Raw genomic sequence first — 17,833 nt, 5'->3', positions numbered from 1 at the left:
CCTAGTCAAGCTTCTTATTTATAACAGCTTATAATTCATTTTCTTTGTTAAATGTATACTAGTGCTGTAGTTGTTGAACAGATGCATATATTCATTAGCTACTTAAAAGATTTACCTTCAATCTCCATAACTGTAGCTATTCATATGTCATCTTGAAAGCAGACACTGACCTTAAAAATAGGAAGTTTTCATGCTTTCAGGGTGTGCAAGGAACAGGTAATTTAATCTGGCCCTTTTATTAATCCCTTTTTATATAAGCTGTAGATCTGAAAATATAAATAACCTATCAGCTCACAAATGGTCTGGTGCTAGTGGTATCCTCCAGGGTGTTAAAAGAAGATAAGCTAATAATTATTAGTAGTTCTTAGAAGTATTTGGGGACCCAGCAAGTTTAAACAGGGTAATTAGTATGTGTAACTATAATTTACATAAATTACAGAAACATAACACCCAGTATTTATCTAACTGCAGAAAGATAATGTTCCATTATCTAGAGGTAATGAACACCACAAATGCAGTGTTCATCCTATGGATAAATTAGGACTGTCTCCCTGAGAATCTGATGTCTGAGAATTTGATGTCCTACCTCTCTGTGAGGATTCAGTGCTGGTGCAGAGAATATTACAGATGTATTGGCATATTATTGAAATTATTTTGCTGTGTTTTACATTGTTTAAATAGAAATTCCATATACAAGAAAAAATGGAAATACCAATCTGGTCCAATTTAAGACTGTGTTGATCCATTATATATATCTCCCATCATGTCAAAGTGCTTTACCAATTTTGAATTGGCAGAGCTGTTAAAATCACTTTCAGACTGTGCATGTCTTCATTACACAAGCAGTTCAGTTGATTGGTGTTTGGACCATAGAATCTCTGAAGTCTTCCTTATTTACCAAGCAGCACACAAAGTTTTCCTCATCACTTGCTTTAACAAGATATGTCTTTGCAGTTGTACAGAATTATTTTTCTATATTAATTAACCTAAGTCTGGGAGAGATCATCACAAAAATTACCCAGTACTAATTGATAAATGCTCCAGCAATTCCAGATCACTGCACCACACTGTGCATCTTAAATCCCAGTAGATATCAAACAGGTGCAAAGAATCCCCGTTCACAAAACAGCAAAAAACTACCACAGGAAGAGGTTACTTAAATAATCAGAAGTGAAAAAAGAGGTTATAAAATCTGTCACCTTACTCTCTCTAGTTTCTGGTTTGTGTGGTTTTTGATACTTGCCAAGCATTCCACCATGACTCCAGGGCTTGCACCAAGTGGTTTCCCACCCCAGTACAAAGATCCCTTTGATTCTGACATCAGATGACTTTAACACATTAGTAATACAGATTTAGATCAGATTAAGAGCCACAAAGTAAAGAAGGGAGGGTTGCATGCTCAAGGAGCAAACTTGGGTGCTTCCTCCAGACATTACTTCAGTATCCTTTTATGAATGCAAATTTAAGAATTTGAAAACTAAATTAGAAATTTGAAATTAATCAATCTGAGTATATCATTACAATTTAAATAACCACAAATTACTATTTTACTTTCCCTTACTACTGTAATGATGCAAAACACATCTAATTTCTTCAAAAGCTTAAGAGCTAATTTTGCCAACTAAATTTCAGGTTCCAGGAGATCGAGGATAGAAGAACTGTATAATTAATCTTTCTTCCTAGACCATGCAAAGAGAAAAATCTTTGGAAAACTCAGAAACAAAACCTAATTTACACACTTGGAAAGAGCTTTAGTATAATTTACCAGCCATGGAGAAAATATGCCTATGATATTAAAAGGCGAGACAAAATGGGGCAGTAGTTGACCTGGCTCTGTAAAACCAGGAATTAGTAGCAGAAATTCACCTAGTACTTTCCTTTTTTCCTAACAAATATGTGATCCTCAGGTAAAAGACTGAAAATATCTACTTGTATTTTTTAATACTTTCATTTTGTAATTAATGCATGTAATATCTTAAAATATTAAAATATTCCTGTAATCAAATCAGCTGTGAAACTACATTATTTCCAAGAGATGGCAGCACCAACCTGTAGAACACATTACAGTATTTTAAAAAAAGTATTCATTAACAAGTATTAAATATGGAAGAGCTGCCCATCCTGGATCTGAAACCCCCTTTTAAAAGGAAACAAATAATCTTCCATGTATGTGGAACTTGGTTTCAGACTTTGTTAGAGCCTGGGAATCAAGATTTGTCTAAGTGCCAGGCAGTGTCACCATAAAACTTCATTTTTATCAAAAAGTGCAATGCATTAAACTGCTATCTGAAAGTTCTGATACAGCTTTCAAATTCTGGGAATTCTGTGAAACTTCAAGAGACCTGGTTCCCACTGTCACAGAAGCATTCCAAAGGCAGCAGCCCTGGTTCAGGTGGGTAATGCTGAATAGGAGAAATACTTTTTGTACCCTGCAATTTTGCCCCTAGCCTTACCCAGATTCTAGCAACTGTTCTTGGCACTGAGCTTCATAATCTCAAACTTACTGTTCCTGGTGTCTCATTACAGACCTTCGTGTTCCCATCGTCATCCTGGCTTTGTTCATTTCAGTGCTGCAGAGCAAATCTAGGGAAACAAAGGCCAGACAGTTCAATTTTGTGTTGCAGTCTCAGAGGACCCCCACAGTTCAGAGTCCCAAGGCCATTCTCTTTGCTTACCTTTCCTTCTCAGTCAAGACAATTTCTGCTTTTACCTTTATTGCTTCTGGTCCATCAGGTGTTGCATAAGCTACAGCTACACTGACTCTCCTCATGAGGAGCAGAGGAGCAAACAGATTTGCCACAAAGGCATGGATCTGCCCCCTCAGACCACTGACATCCTGCTCTTGAGAGCAGGACAGCTCGTCACTCACCCTTCTCCCCGAGTGGAGATGCAGAGTGCTCGTGCCTCAGGTTTAGATGAGTGTCTCTATCCCTCTCCTCATTTTGCCAACTCGTCGTGGTGATCCTGGAAGCACCTGACACCTCAGGCTTTTCACTCACTGCCTCTTGCCTCTTCACTGCTGCAGCCTCTCAGACTCTCCCCCCTGGACAGCAGAATTACTAACTTGGACATTCACTTGAACATATTTATGTATATGATTCTTCCTCTTTACTTCACAGTGGTAATTTTACATTTCACCCATCCTTTTTTGGTACATTTTATAGTCCAAGCCCATCCCTCCACCACCATCCTCCTGCCACAATCAAAAGTCATCCTTTCAAAAGCAGTGGCATTTTAAATGCACTAGAACTAAAACAAGCTTAGCAAATCCAGCATGATATCAGTATTCTTAAACTGGAAAGCTTAATCCTTAGGATGATTTAGGAGAAAAACCCAACATCCTAATGATGTATTAGATTAATCAGTAGCTAAGTGCTACAAAGCACAACCACAACACTTGCACTCCAGAATGTTGAACAGTGAGTGGGTGGCTAAATTATAGTAAACAAATGTAAATTAATCTTCTGAGATCTTCTGGCTGGTTGAAATACCCCAAAATTAATAAACTTAATTGTGACCCACGAGGAATAATGAGAGAAACTGATGACAGGACAGTACATTTTTGTTCCACCTACTTACTAAATTAATTATGCCATACAGAACCTTGGGGAATGCGGTGAATTGAGTCCAGTGACTTGCTTCTGTTACTACTGTGCATTTAGCAGATTAGATCCAAATATGTACCACTTTCTAAGAAACAAATGCAAGATTTGGTCACTTATGTTCAAGCCTCACTGCACGTACCACTGAAATCTTCTTGTCGTCTTTTTCCACAACCAACCAAACCAAATTAAAATCAAAATGGTTTAATGTAATTTATTTGAAATGCTTCCAGAAAAGTTTAAGGCCATTAATAAAAAAAGTCAAAACACACATTCCTTCTTTCTTCTCTACCTGAACATTTTACATGCTTTTTGCTCTTTTTCAACATTTTTGCTTAACAACTTCCCTATGCCTTTTCTTTTGCAGATTTTTCCTTTCATCTTCACTCATTCAGCTCTAAAAACGAAGCAGTTGAAATAAATTACAAAGCCTGAAACAGAAAAGAAAATTGATTTTTTTTTAAAAACTATAAATACAGAAATATGTTCTATAGGGTAAAAATGCCATTTTTTAAAAAATAAAAATACCTTGTTTTATATTGTTTATCATCTCGTCACACTGATTTCTGCAATGCACATCAGCATATATATATGTAAGATAACTAGTAAATTTTATGTAAACTTGTAGAACACAAGAAAAATATTTTTGGCAATAACTTAGCAGTTTTTCTACTTTTGTTGTTACAAGTACTTTGCACAGGTTATCTTGTGTAATACCAAGAATCATTTAAAATTTGTAATATATCATTTTCATAGCTTGCCATAACAGCACTGGCATTATTTCTTACAGTAAGAAATAAAATACTACCCAGGGATTTCCTGAAAAATAACAGGATGATCACTACGTTTTTTAGACTGCATTTAAGTGACTCATCTGCTTCTCATCATAATGAGTAGGTCAAACCAGCCACCAGAAAACACAGTAACATTTCCAATTACAGTACGAAATGAAATGCAACAAAAACTTTTAAAACAAAACTTGAGGAAAGTAAAAAGGATGTAATACATCCTAAAGGACAAAAAATTCCCTTTTTGTTTAAACTCTCTACATAATCCCACAGGGTGTATATGTAGAGCACTGTTTGTATAAAATCATCACTTAGTTTTAAAAACCAACTACATGTAATTGTAAACAGACATTTACAGAAAATTAAATGTTTTAACATTAGTGGTGCTTAAAACCAACAGTGGAGGTCAGTGGAGTGCAAAATGCTGAAGAGGGCCTATTCACAAGCAAAAGCTCCTTTCCATTCTTATTCTGTTTGGGATAATATATATATATGGCACTGAAAGCAAATTACCAGCTTATTTACAAACATCCAGTATTCTCAGCATTTCATTTAATTCAGTGCTGGCTGTAAAGGTTTGGTTGTGGTTTTTTCAGTTGATTATTTTTAGCATTACATTCTTTGAAAAAGAAACCATCTTACTTTGCTGACAATTTGAAATGTCCAGATTTTAGTAAGTTTGGCTGCTGCATGTTAGGACAGTGCTTCATTTTGAAAAATAAGTCCCTAAAGAGTCCCTGGTTCCATGGCCCGCTGTTTATAGTTCTTGCTGATTTAATAGCACAGGACTTGGGATAGCTTATTGCAAAATAGTTTTCTTTTTTTGTTACAAGAAACTACTTTTTCTTTCCATACCTTTAAGAAAACTTATTATCTTGAAACCCATCCTGAAATTCTGTATTAAATCCACATCTTCAGCTGCCCCTTTAAAGGGCAAATAAAGTACTTAAAAATTAGGAAAAGGTTATTTATGTAATGCATACATAAACAGCAGTTTAGAGATTCAGTTTACAGCAGGACATTGAGAATAACTGGTCAAGTACCTCTTTCATCCACCTTGGGTGTTTATGGAATATAATCACAGGACATGAGTTGCAAGAGATTCCAGCTTATACAGATGGGACGTTACAGTACGACACTCACAGGAACAAATACAAGAACTGCATTGACATTGTCACAAAAAATATTCTAAAAGTGCTTCTCCAAATGGTTCCATGTACGGAATGCAAATACTGTACAGGTAAGAGACAGGCTTTCTTCCACGAGCTGTAAGCTTTTGTCAAACGTTGGTTTCTATTTGCTTTTGGCTCTCACAAGAGTTCGTCTGCTCCATGCGCTCGCAGTCGGCGCCGAGCTCGCTGGTGTCCATGCTGCAGTCTGACTCGCAGTCCGACTGCTCCATCTGCTCCAGGGCCTCTCCCTGGGGCGCCCTGCAGCCCTGGGGGGACACAGGGACCCGCGCCTCCAGCCCGCCGGCCGTGCCCGCGCACGCTGCCCTCTCCTTGGCCTGCCGGATGCAGTTCAGCCACTGCTGCTTGTTGAAGGAGTCATTGGCTTGGAGAGAGTGAGTCTGGCTTTGGGATCCATTTTTGAAGCTGACTCTAAAGAAGTTTTTGACTGAAAGAAACAATATATATCAAACCCCTGAATGCTTTGGTTGAATGGATTTTATAATCAAAGAGTACATTTAAGCAACAAAATCTGCACAATCTTTGCCTTAAGGTCAGACAAGGCCATGTGAGACCAGAGAAAAGAGTCTGGGTATCTTCTTTTTTCTGGGAGTAGACCACAGAACACCACACCTGGTTACTTCTAGTAACTTCATATTGCTGAATTAAATAATTTTGGTTCTGCCATGCATGAGCTAACCATAAAGCTTAAGGTGAATCAGCAAGATTAAGGCTTCTCCCACATTTTAATGCCTCTCCTCCTACTTCTCTGCAAAGTGAAATTTCCATAACCTTCACTGAATGCAGTGTCCTTGTGCCAGCCAAAGATTGCCTCATCTCTTCCTTTCACTTCACTAATACAGTGGATGCATACAAAAACCCCTTGAAGTTTTGACCAGATGAGATTTAAAGGACCCTTGTAATAGAAAAGCATCTTCATAATATACTTAACTGGAAGGACATAAACATGAATAGCTGCAGTCTTGACCCTGAGTACTACAGTATCTGCCAGCTTAAAGAGTTATTCAATAGCAATCAGTGTCTCCAGTACGAGGAAAGGCAAAACAGCTGAAGCTTAAGATTTCAAAATACACTTGCTTATAACTTTGCCTTGCAAAGTTTGCAAAACTGCAAAACTTTACACTTTTGCCACTCCAGTCTGTATGTTCTCCCCTTCTCAATTCAGTACAGGAGCAGGTGTGTGGAGAAATTCTATTAACAATATAGTAAGCTTTGAGGAAAAATTGAAAAGAAACAACCTAGAACGTAATAAACAAGTCTAGAACAAAATTCACTGCGTTGGATGGAGATAATGTTAATTTTAGAGAGACTATTCTGATGCCACATTGGCAGGTATCTTACAGTTACGATGACCCTACATGAGCAAACAGAAGAAGCTGTTGCATACTTCTCTCGTTGTTGCTGAAGGCTCCCCGTAAGGAGCCGCCCAGGCGCACCTCTCCGTCCTGCAGGTCCTCCAGCAGCAGCTCCCTGACGGGAATGGGCTGCCGGTACAGCTGGTAGCACAGCTGCTCGTTGTGGGTCACGGCCCGAGTGATCACCAGCACCTCTTCGAAGAGGAACACATGCAGTTTCTGTTAAAAGATTCAGAGATTATACAGCGTTATTCCTTGACTGAAATATCATTACACCAAATGGAACAAATAAAGTTTGCCAGAAAGATGAAAATCACCAGTTTCTTCCTGGTAATTTGGTACTGAGCTGCCTGCCTGACCTTCATCAGGTGAACCAGGAAACAGCACCTGTGTCACCTTTCCCTCTCAGCTGTGTGGTGAAACTGGACCCTTCCACGCATAACCAAGCAGTTCCAGAGCTGAAAAAATACACTGCTTACTTTGTTACTTTCTAAAATAAATTTTTCCAAAGTTTAATCTACTTCCTTAAGTGTCATACTTCCATTAGTGTCAGTAAAGAAAAAAGATCTTTTTTCATTGTTTGTCCATTCAAAAGTTCTATTTAACATTGAGGGGGGAGAAAAGCTAGGAAAGACTGAGTTCTCTTCTACCAATATCTTTTTTTTTTCCCTTTTTAACTGAAAGCTTGGATTGTCAAACTTATCAGTAGTGCAGTATTCCAGAGACTGGAATTCAAAGTACCAAATTTCTCTAGTCAATAAATTAACCTTGATCTCAACAAAGAATCAAGTAAAGCATTTTGAATAACCACAGCCTTTGACAGATGTAAAGTTTGTTGGTACATTTTGTGTGTTCTTTATAGACATTAATATCACATCTCTGAGACCAGAAATTTAGGGGTTTTCCTGCAAGTATTGAAATTGATCAGATTTACAATTTATCCAAGATATTTTTAGGCTCCCTAAGAGACAGAGATACATATAATCTTATTATCTCCCTATACAGATACTTAATTACTAACAAAAAAGATTAGTGATATATTAATTAATATTTATCAACTTCCTATATATTAGAGAATGATGTTTCTCTATGTATGCTCACAGCTCTTTTAGCTGTTGTGCAAAATGAAGATATCTTTTAAAGTTATTGATGACAAAATATTTATTCCTTACCACTCCCCTGTTGTTCTTCAGTTCCCCATGACAACACACAGCACGTGAATTATCAATCAATGAATCCCTTTGGCCTTCTTCGAGATAAATAAGTCTCTCTTTGTAATACTGGCATTCAGATTCACCAGTCTTTACATTGATTTCAGCCACAATGCCCTGAATTATATTTATCTGCAGAAACACAATGAAAACATATGAATTTTAATTACACAGTCCTATATTCAACTGTTCATACAAATATTTGCACTTTTTTATATTTTATGTCGTTTCCCTTAATTCACTAATAAGCTAAAACTACTATAATCTCCTAAAAAACCCCAAACCCAACAGTAACTCACAGCTTCTTCCAGATGCTGTTGATCTGGATGATCGTTTGGTGTGTGTCTTAAAATTTCTCTGAGCAGTAGTGGGTATTTAACCAAACGGCTCCTGGGGATGTCAAGGAAATTCCACAGGTCCAGCTTGCGGCTGAAGGGAGACTCCAAGCAGCGCTGCAGGAAATCCTGCACCCTGTGATCTTGTTTCTTGTGGTCCAATAAAGCTTTGGCTGCTACTTGATTGCTGCAGTAGCTGTCATAGGAGTTCAGGCATGGCAGCTGAGGAAAGAATAAATTATTCTCTAGCACCATTTCCTGCACTGAAAGGTTCAGGTGATTCAGGACATCAGAATCCCTGCTGAGACTCCTTTAGCTGGAGATTTATCCACAGTTTATTGATGCAATGTTTCCAACAAATATAACCTTTACAAGGATCCTCAGACCACCTTGTTCAACATTTAAGTAATTTAGAAGCACTTGCTCATCACTCAGATCCTACAGACCTCTGTTATTATTGCAAAGCATTAAAAATATAAATTACTTAAGACTGAGCACTAATTAGTGCAGACAACACTTGAACACAGAAGCCTGGCTTTAATTATGAATGGAAATAAAAGCCTAGGAATGAGTACTCCCAAACCTGGCCTTTTTCAGATCAGCAGATTTCTACAATCAAACTTCTACATTGCCCACAGGAACCTTGACCAAACTAAGATGACAAAACTGTATATATATAAATGTGAAAAAAGTAACTTGTCTGTTGATTAGAACAATATGTACATTTACAAAACCTGCCGTAGTAACAACCAAATATGCAAAATCTTTAAAAAAAGGAAATTAGACTTGAACATATTGGAACCAAGAGAAGTTCACTGATGTTCAACACACATCAGAAAATACATTTTAAATTACTTTATGCAAAGAAAACGGAGATAATTTTTTTTATTATTTTTGACATTTAGAAATTATTTATCATTAACTACTTGCATTATATACATTATATAATTCTTCCCTTGTTGACCATAGGCTACACTTTCACATACAGCTGCTAAATGTCATTACTTAATTCCTTTAAAATTTCAAGCCTTTTTTTCCCTGCTAAATTTAATTACTTACATTTACTTAAAAGCATACTTCTCACATATCTAAAACAAAAAATAACTCTTTCTGATAACAATGAACAGTTTTATCAACAAAACTAACAAAAACTATTTTTAGTGTTTATGCTGTTGAATGCTATTGGACATGAACCTATCTACTTTATCTTTTATGAGGCAGCAACATCTCTCTTGTATCCCTGTCTGACTTTCCAAGGAAAGCAGAACAGAAACAGGGGCAGATTCTTAAAGGACCTACATAAGAAAAACTCTAGTCTTGATTTTTATTTAAAATATGTTAAATAATGCTCAACTCCTGAATAGCAAAAGCTTTAAAAACAATATCCCAGTCTAAATATTTTCATGGAAAATCCCTGAAAAGAGAAAATATTCTATTGTGTCCCTAAATCGTTGCCTTACCTTTTAAAAGCATTTTGAGAATATATTTTTGACACGTTATAGAAAGGAAATTGTCTGAGCAAAACTACATTACAGCTCCAGACTGAAGTCCCAAGACTGCTTATAAACCCTGCCTTACCCAACCCACGAGGATGTGGCCAACGTGATCCGTTGATCCATCAGGTTTCCTGACTTCTTGAAGGCGCCTAAGAAGATCTGAGAGTGAATTGAAAAAAAAGAAGAGAAACCTCATTTTAATACACCTGACTAAATCTATGTGCTATAATTATGCAGCCAAAGACTATTTGAGTTTTACCTTCATGGAGAGGAATTAGAGAGTCCAGTGTTCCAAAAATTTGGTTCAACTCTTGCTCTGTCATTATGGAAAGCTTAAGCATTGGGTCATGATAAGCCTGAAAAGAAAAACAAACATTTGTGGCTTGGTGGTTGCAAAATTTGTAATAGAATTTCGTGGTCTCTGTAAGTAAGTTTCATAACCATATATAAAACTACCAATTTAATATTAAAAAAAAAAGGCAGCACACATAAGAGTTTCAGAAAGAACAGGAAGATTGAAATATGTTTTGGATTTTTTCCTCTTTTACTATCTTAGCAATTATAAAAAACAAAGATTGTTTTAAATGTGTTATGAACCAATTAGTACTCTTTGTTGTGGTTTGGTTTTCGTTTTGTTTTTTTAAACAGACCTTTTTTGCCAACTTCAGATCTTCTATCAGGTCTTCTTCTCCCTGGGAAAGTTCAAAGATAGCCTATAAAAAACAGACACAAATATTAGAAAATATCTTTATTTAATCTATGCTCCACTTCCTGGGTTGATGTTATATTTTGAACAGCTGTCTTAACACCATGTAACAGCATTTCCCTGCTAAGTCTACAGAAATAAAGTAAGGCTTTATTCCAGAACTACAGAATCAAGTGCATTGTTTTTTAAAACAGTTCATTAAAAGCTTATCTCAAATAGACAAAGAATTTTTTTTCCAAAGGGATGTGTTCCCAGATGTAGGACACTACCTTCATTTTTGCATTGTTTTGACTTTGACTTAGCCACTTATCCAACTGCTTGCATAGGAGTTTGTTGTGTTCCATTTTAGCACATGCAGTGGCAGAAATCACAGGGGATTCTACCAAGTAGGAGACAGATCTTACTTAAAGCATTTCATGGTACTGAGCACTTCCATTTTGGTCCCAGTTCATTTTTTTGTTACCAAGGCTGAGCTCTAGATAACTGTTGGCTGATGTTAGTTACTCCTCTTAAAGCACATTTGAGACTTTAAAGCTGGCAGATTAAAAATAACACCACCCTAATTCACTGGTTCATCAAACCCCCATTGTTATTAACTTTTTGCATGATTTCCTCCTTAAACTGGGGCACAGGAATACTTAAGGACATTTTGGGCTAGAATTCCTTGCTTTGCAGTCAAAGCTTTCAACCAGTATCAATCATGGAAGCCCATCTCCAGCTGGAGCAGATTCCTGGGGCTCAGAACACCCATTCCTGCCACGTTTGCCCTAGTGCAGCTCATGGCAGCAGGTCAGCTGTCCCAGCAAAGCACACAGGATGGGAACGAACACACAGCAGAACCCTCCTGCTAAACCTGCTGGGACACACTTATTTGGGTTGTACCAGGGATCCTGGCTCCTGCCCCCACACAGCAGTGACTGCTATACACTGTGCAAACAGTTTCTACAGTTTAGTTTTCAGTAAGCTGCCTTTGAAGTTCTCAATTACAAATTTATTTCCTACGAATTCCTGTACAATGTTAAGATTTGCACAGGAAATGCCTGACACTACTGTAGTTTGATTTATGACTCAGTCCCTGAAATATTCTCAGGGAGATTGTTACAAGCTTTGTTGATACTGCTAGAAATTTCTTTAGAAAATAAAAACACCTTGATTCTGAAGGAGCTCTGTGTTGACTATAATATGAGCTATTTAGACTTTGTCTCGTCTGACACATTAAAACCCCTGGCACGCTTCTGTTTTGCTTTGGAAGACACATCTTTTGATCAGTGTGTCATCTGTCTAGCACTGGAACCTTCCTCAAAGACAGTCTTATCCAAAAGGGAAATGATGGTGCATTTTTGTGTGTCTGTATCACCTGATGAACACCTGTTCCTGGCCCAGCATGCTCACCTCACATTTCTAGAACAACAAAATGAAACACCAAAATATCAACCATGGCTACAGGAAGTGTCAGAAAGAACACGCACACACATGCAGCCAGTCACAAGACATCTCAGTAACTTCGGGTTTGTTAAGGAAATAAGATGAGCTGGATTGAACAAATACATTAATCTAATATAGCTTGGGTCATAAGGACTAGAGGTGGAATTCTGCTTCTAGTGGAGGTGGTGACACATTTGAATTGCAGGACATCTTCAAGTGCTAGCCCAACATCTATGAGCATTCCCAACTCTGTGCTTTAAAGGCGACTTTTGAACATGAAATTTATGGTTAAAAAAACATATCCATATCTGTATCTGTACCTCTTGCCTCTTGATTTCCTTGGATGTAAGCATGTGATTGACACAGACATCGAAGGTCTCACTCCAGAGTTTGCTGTCTCTCCTCTTGGTGCTAGCAGGGGGCACATTGCGAGACCACGGCCGCGGGCTGAGCAGGTCGGGGCGGCTCTCGCTGCGGAAACTGATGGAGCGCTGGCAAGAGACAATTGGGTCCATGTTACATCAGCTGCATGTCACACCCTCACTCTGCTCATTTCTAAGGTTCAGTACAACAAACAAATGTTCTCTGATCAGTTTTTACCTTGAACTTCATAGCAACATTTAGTACCAGGAATGTAAGAGAAATTATTTCAATACATCCTCATGGAAGGGCAGGGCCTCCATTCCTGCAGTGAACTCTGTCTGGGTCCTGCCCTCAACAAGTACAAAATTTCTGCAATGCATTCCCATACAACAACCACCAAGAGTGTACTAAGGGGATAATGCAGAATGGTGCAGCACACTGAACTAACAGAACTGATCAAATACAGAATTTCAGTTCAGTGGACAGACAGGAATGATTTGTACATTTCACTTCTGCTTCATCAAAAATTTAGAATTAATGCAAATATTAGACACTCTACCAGGGTGTACCAGCATATCTGTATCTATTATGTGGTCTGGTCCTAAACTTCAATAAAGCAAATTTCAAGTTTAGGAGAGACTTGAGAGTTTTAATTGCCTGTAAACTCTTAGAAGGATTTCAGGCTAAGGATGGATACTTTACGCTCTTACTATTCTAGTCTGAAAAGGTTTCTTTTTTGCTTCATTAGAATGAGAGGCTTCTTTTTGAGGTCAAACCTCTGAAATGCTTAAACTATCTTACATAGTTGAAATACTCTACGTTTTTATTGTTATTTAAAACCTGACTTACATAAAAAATCATCTTTCAATTGCCTTGGGTAAGACTATTTAAAACAAAATAAATTCTCTCAATTTCCAGGTTGAAAGCAGCATACACGAAGGACAATATTTGAAATTTTTCTCTTAAGATAAGAGCCCATGAAATGCAAACAGAGCCTATAAATACTATGTTTTTACCACAGCAGAAGACATGATATAAATAAAAAAACCTGTCCTTTAACAGAAGCCATTCTGAGCGGTGCTTGGAATTGACAAAGACCTTAATAGAAAACACATAAGCCCTCCCCCTTCCAAAACTTTGCAAGTCAGGTGCTAGTCATCCTTCAAGAGTTGAGATACAGAAACACATGTGAAATTACATACTTAATTTACACTTGTTATAATGAGGAATCGTGGAGCAAACTCAAATTAAGCAGTATTTTGTGAAAAGTGACCTTTCACATGCAGTGACAGAATGCTCCTCCCTGCTGCAGGAGAACACTCCTTACCATTCTCCCCAGCCCTGAACTGTCCTCATTGGGCAGAAGGGGCACAGAGGGGCTAAAAGACTCAAAATGAAACCAAACTCCCCAAATCCTGCTTGCCTGTATGCTTAGCATCCTTGCTACCTAGACACAATGAGTACATATTTAATTGATTTCTCTCATCCACCAGCCTTTTCATGAACCACATAAAGTGTACCTTGCTTAATAAGGGACACAGAACTGAGGTTATTTATTATTGGAATACAGCCCTAAACTGAAGTTCTACCAAAAAATTCTAAAAACAAGCTTGAAGATACCCTGATGGTATCTTGGCTTTGTACTTGTCAATAAGGAAAAATTTTAAAAAAACCCCAAAATAATCAGTCATGTAATAGAATCCCATGAAGGAACTGCACTAAAGTCAAAAGAGCATTTCTAGATCTCCAGTCTTTTTAAAATATTTTCCTATAAGGAACTTTCTGGCTTCCTTAAAAAACATGTCCCACACACTGTTTAAAAATTATGGCCTTGTGGGATGATTAAAATTTTCATATAATTCCAAAAACTAAAGGAGCTGGGGAAAAATCCATCCACAACCTCTCATTTTGTTTACCATATTTCTCTGCTGGCAACAAACTTCCCTGGCTGTTATAAGATTGTTTCTTGAAGGGTCTATGTGTTACCAATCAATGCAATTAAGAACCCTTAATTAGAGCTGCACTAAAGCAAACAACTTCATATACTGGGCAAAGGCCACCACTGATGAAAGCTGTGGTATTCAGAACTGATATTAAAAACAATTTTCTTCTTGAGGATTTTTAGAAATGTTTGGTGTCCTAAGACAGAAAAAAGTAATTTGGACTCCCTACTTAAATTTAAGACAGGCTGATTAAAATGGAAGTTGCAGAGGAAGCCAGGCAGACTTAAATTTCTTTCTTCAGCATCAGCTGGAGTTCTCTTTCTGATCCTATTTTCCGCTTTAAGCCAAACAGCACAGCTGTGAACAAGACCAGGGAGATCATCACAATCATTAGTGTAGCTTGATGGAGACTGGAAATACAGCTATGAAATAAACTGGCTTCCCAGGTGCATTAACAAGTAAGAATACCTGCTTGGCACTGGGAATCCTGCAGCTGCACAGACACAGTGTGGCTGGCAGAGATGAAGCTAACAGCACTTTATTGGTCAGCTGCTATACACTGCCCTACATGACAGGAACAGAGTGACTACAAATAGTCAATAACAAAAACAAACAAGCAAACCAAACAAAGAAAAAACAAGAAAGAAGGCCCAGAAAGAAATACTGAAAGAATGCAAATATTTTTTACTTGGAATCCTTATGGAAAAAAGTAATGAAAATAAGTGGAAAATTGGAATAAAATGAAGTATACACAAAAAAATCAACAGCTATGTCAAAACTTAATGAAGTGAAACAGCTATATGCACTTCCCAGAACTTCCAAGTGGGACACCTGAGCACAAGGTCAGTCTTTTCTGTCCTTGCTCTACAGTTATTGAGAAAATCAGATAAGACATCAATTTACAGCTGGGACATCACCAGCAGGATCTGGAGAACACAGAAGCTGATTTCTCATTCCAGCTCCTTCAAGAACATAGTTAGAGGGGATGGTATAAATAACATCACTGTTTCATCTGCTAATTAAAGTATATTCTTATGGGCAGTATGAACAGAGCAAAACAGAAATGCTTGCAACATTAGGACTTGCAACAAAGCTGTTATTTTCCCCTCCTACTTTTGTCAAAATTTACCCACATTAATATAGGTCTCATTTTGGGAAGCTGCTACTGCATACATGAAAGGATAGATGTTTTGGTTAGTTTGAAACAACTTTATTAAATACAATATTGTTCTGGGCACTGCATTGTGCAGTCCCAGAGGCTTTCCCTGCAGAACAATAGCACAGGTACCGAAATGAGGCCAACAGCTGCCTAAGGCTGTGCAAAGGGAAGCACCCCGCTCAGAAGCAGTTTGGCCAAAAATTAAATCCTTTTCCACACTCCTCACAACTGGAACTGATGTGGCCCTTCCAGAGCTGGGCCAGTTTCCCCTGGAGGCAGACTGGCAGGAGACTCACAGAGCCCAGGGGATTCAGGGAGCTCTGCACGAGTCACGCAGACCTCACCTGCACCGAGCCCGGCAGGGCTGCAGACATTTGGCTGATCCTCCAACCCTGTGCAGAAATCTGCACTTTCAACATCACAGCAGCCAAAGACAGGAAAAACAAAGTCAGAAAAGCCTGCAATATCAATTTTCTAGGTAATTACAACTACAGAAAAATGGAGTTCTTTCCCATGACTTTTTATTTCTCAATAGACTCTGAAGTTTTATTTCTTTCCTCCTTAACAGGTAACTTCAGTAAAGCTCTAATTTAGGTAATTTTGATTAAGGAACATTTCTAACACATTCAAGTTCCTTTTACAGTTCCTCTCAAAGAAATTAAGCTTGTCAAATAATTATCTTTAGATCTTTGACATGAAATTTCCGATTGCTCACTAACTTTTGTTTAGCTAAGGTCAAAGTTCACTCTACAGTAGGAAATTTAGCAGTCTCACCTGACCAACTATACCAAAAATAACACTTTCAAAGAAACCAACCAACATGAAGAAAAAGCATTATGGAATATTCTCTTCATCAAATTTTAAAAGCAACTGTAATCCTTTTGTGAACTATTTTTATATGCTACAGGTGCAGTAGTTTTCTTCCTAGTAAGTGAAAAACATTAAACAGAGAAGTGGTTTTTTGAGGTGAGAGTTGAGAGTTTTAAGCTGAGTGACCTTGTGCTGGCAAGGTGCCTAAGCCTGTTTGGCACATTGCAGTGGTGGGTGCCTGTGAGCATCCCTGCTGCAGGAAGGAGCTGCAGCTGATGGAGCAGCGGGAGCCGCAGCTGATGGGAGCAGCGGGAGCCGCAGCTGATGGAGCAGCGGGAGCAGGAGGTGCTGCCCTTACCTGCAGGGTCTGGCTGAAGCGCTTCAGCGGCGTGGCTCGCACCGGGGGGATGAGGCTGGCCAGGGACGTGACTCTGGAAAGAGGCTTGACCCGTTTGTTACTGGGCTCCTGCAGCACAGGGAGAAGAAGGGAAAGGAAAAAAAGTCAGCAGAGTGTGGGCATAATCAGGTGAAGATTGCTAACAGTTCTGCTGATTTTCCTAAGAAAGCATTTGTAGCAAGAGTGTTTGCAAACCTGGTCTATCATCAGGGCAGTAAATAAACAAAAGCAGTTTCAAACGCTGACAGTGACAGATTGCTCTTGGCTGGTACATACAGGTCCTGGAAACTGCTGAAAAATGTGAGAAGCTGGCATGGCCAGGAGCAAGGGAAGGGAGGCAAAGAAAGAGAAAATGATTATTTTTATTATTCATTCTTAGCAGAAAAATTTTCAGCAGTGCTGTGCAGCTAATGCACATTATGATAATCTCACTGAAAGGAATGCTTTCAAATATAAACAATTCTCTGTGTGCCCTTGCTTCTGGCACTGTCAGCAGGTAACTCTATTCAGTTAAATGTATTTTCTTCCAGAATATATAATTTAGACAGAAATCTTTAACTCTTATTGTCTCTGAATGCAAGGTTCTTATGAAAATACTCACATATACAGACAAACACATTAATAACATGCTTACTTACACCTATTTTTTGCATTAAATATAAAGGAAATTAACAAAATCTACCATAAAGCATTCAACGTTGTCTTTCTCATATATATTTTAACAGCGCAACAGCACCCAAAGTAATGTATAACCAAAACAATATGCCAATTGTCCTGCAGATATATATTTTTTAAAAAACCAACCAGAAATTGTAACAGAAAAAAGTGATTATAAATACATAAAAATAGAACAGTTACCCTTGGCTTCCTAACCTCCATCTGACATTTAATGGATCTCGAACGGCACATGCAAAAGGCAACAGAAAAAGAGCCAAACCTTCCAAGTGAAGTTAAAAACCCCATCCAACACCATATTTCAAGGACATCTTAATGCAGTTCATCTTTCTTTTTCAGCCATGCTTACAAAGTTTGTGTAGGTTTGCTATGCCTCCA

The 17,833-nt window shown here is 38.1% G+C and overlaps 1 protein-coding gene across 3 annotated transcripts in view; it reads right to left on the bottom strand.

The window, feature by feature from the left end:
• Positions 1-3,802: 3,802 nt before the first annotated feature.
• The window catches only part of ARHGEF3 (Rho guanine nucleotide exchange factor 3), a 106,232-nt gene continuing 92,201 nt past the window's right edge, over positions 3,803-17,833 (bottom strand). For 2 of the 3 annotated variants that reach the window (XM_041464952.1, XM_041464941.1), the window contains 9 exons: positions 16,742-16,849; positions 12,429-12,599; positions 10,628-10,690; positions 10,237-10,333; positions 10,060-10,136; positions 8,446-8,703; positions 8,108-8,278; positions 6,968-7,154; positions 3,803-6,007 (listed from right to left, as the gene is read on the bottom strand). In XM_041464952.1, coding sequence (XP_041320886.1) covers positions 5,670-6,007; positions 6,968-7,154; positions 8,108-8,278; positions 8,446-8,703; positions 10,060-10,136; positions 10,237-10,333; positions 10,628-10,690; positions 12,429-12,599; positions 16,742-16,849 — 1,470 coding nt within the window. In that variant the 3' untranslated portion in view covers positions 3,803-5,669. The remainder of the gene's footprint in view (positions 6,008-6,967; positions 7,155-8,107; positions 8,279-8,445; positions 8,704-10,059; positions 10,137-10,236; positions 10,334-10,627; positions 10,691-12,428; positions 12,600-16,741; positions 16,850-17,833) is intronic. The other variant, XM_041464932.1, reaches the window with a different exon arrangement.

The sequence above is a fragment of the Pyrgilauda ruficollis genome, unplaced genomic scaffold (genome assembly GCF_017590135.1).
Source record: "Pyrgilauda ruficollis isolate IOZ18807 unplaced genomic scaffold, ASM1759013v1 scaffold10, whole genome shotgun sequence".
Taxonomy (NCBI): Eukaryota; Metazoa; Chordata; class Aves; order Passeriformes; family Passeridae; genus Pyrgilauda; species Pyrgilauda ruficollis.
Note: the sequence above shows the minus strand (reverse complement) of the source record. Positions and strands in the feature narration are given on the sequence as shown.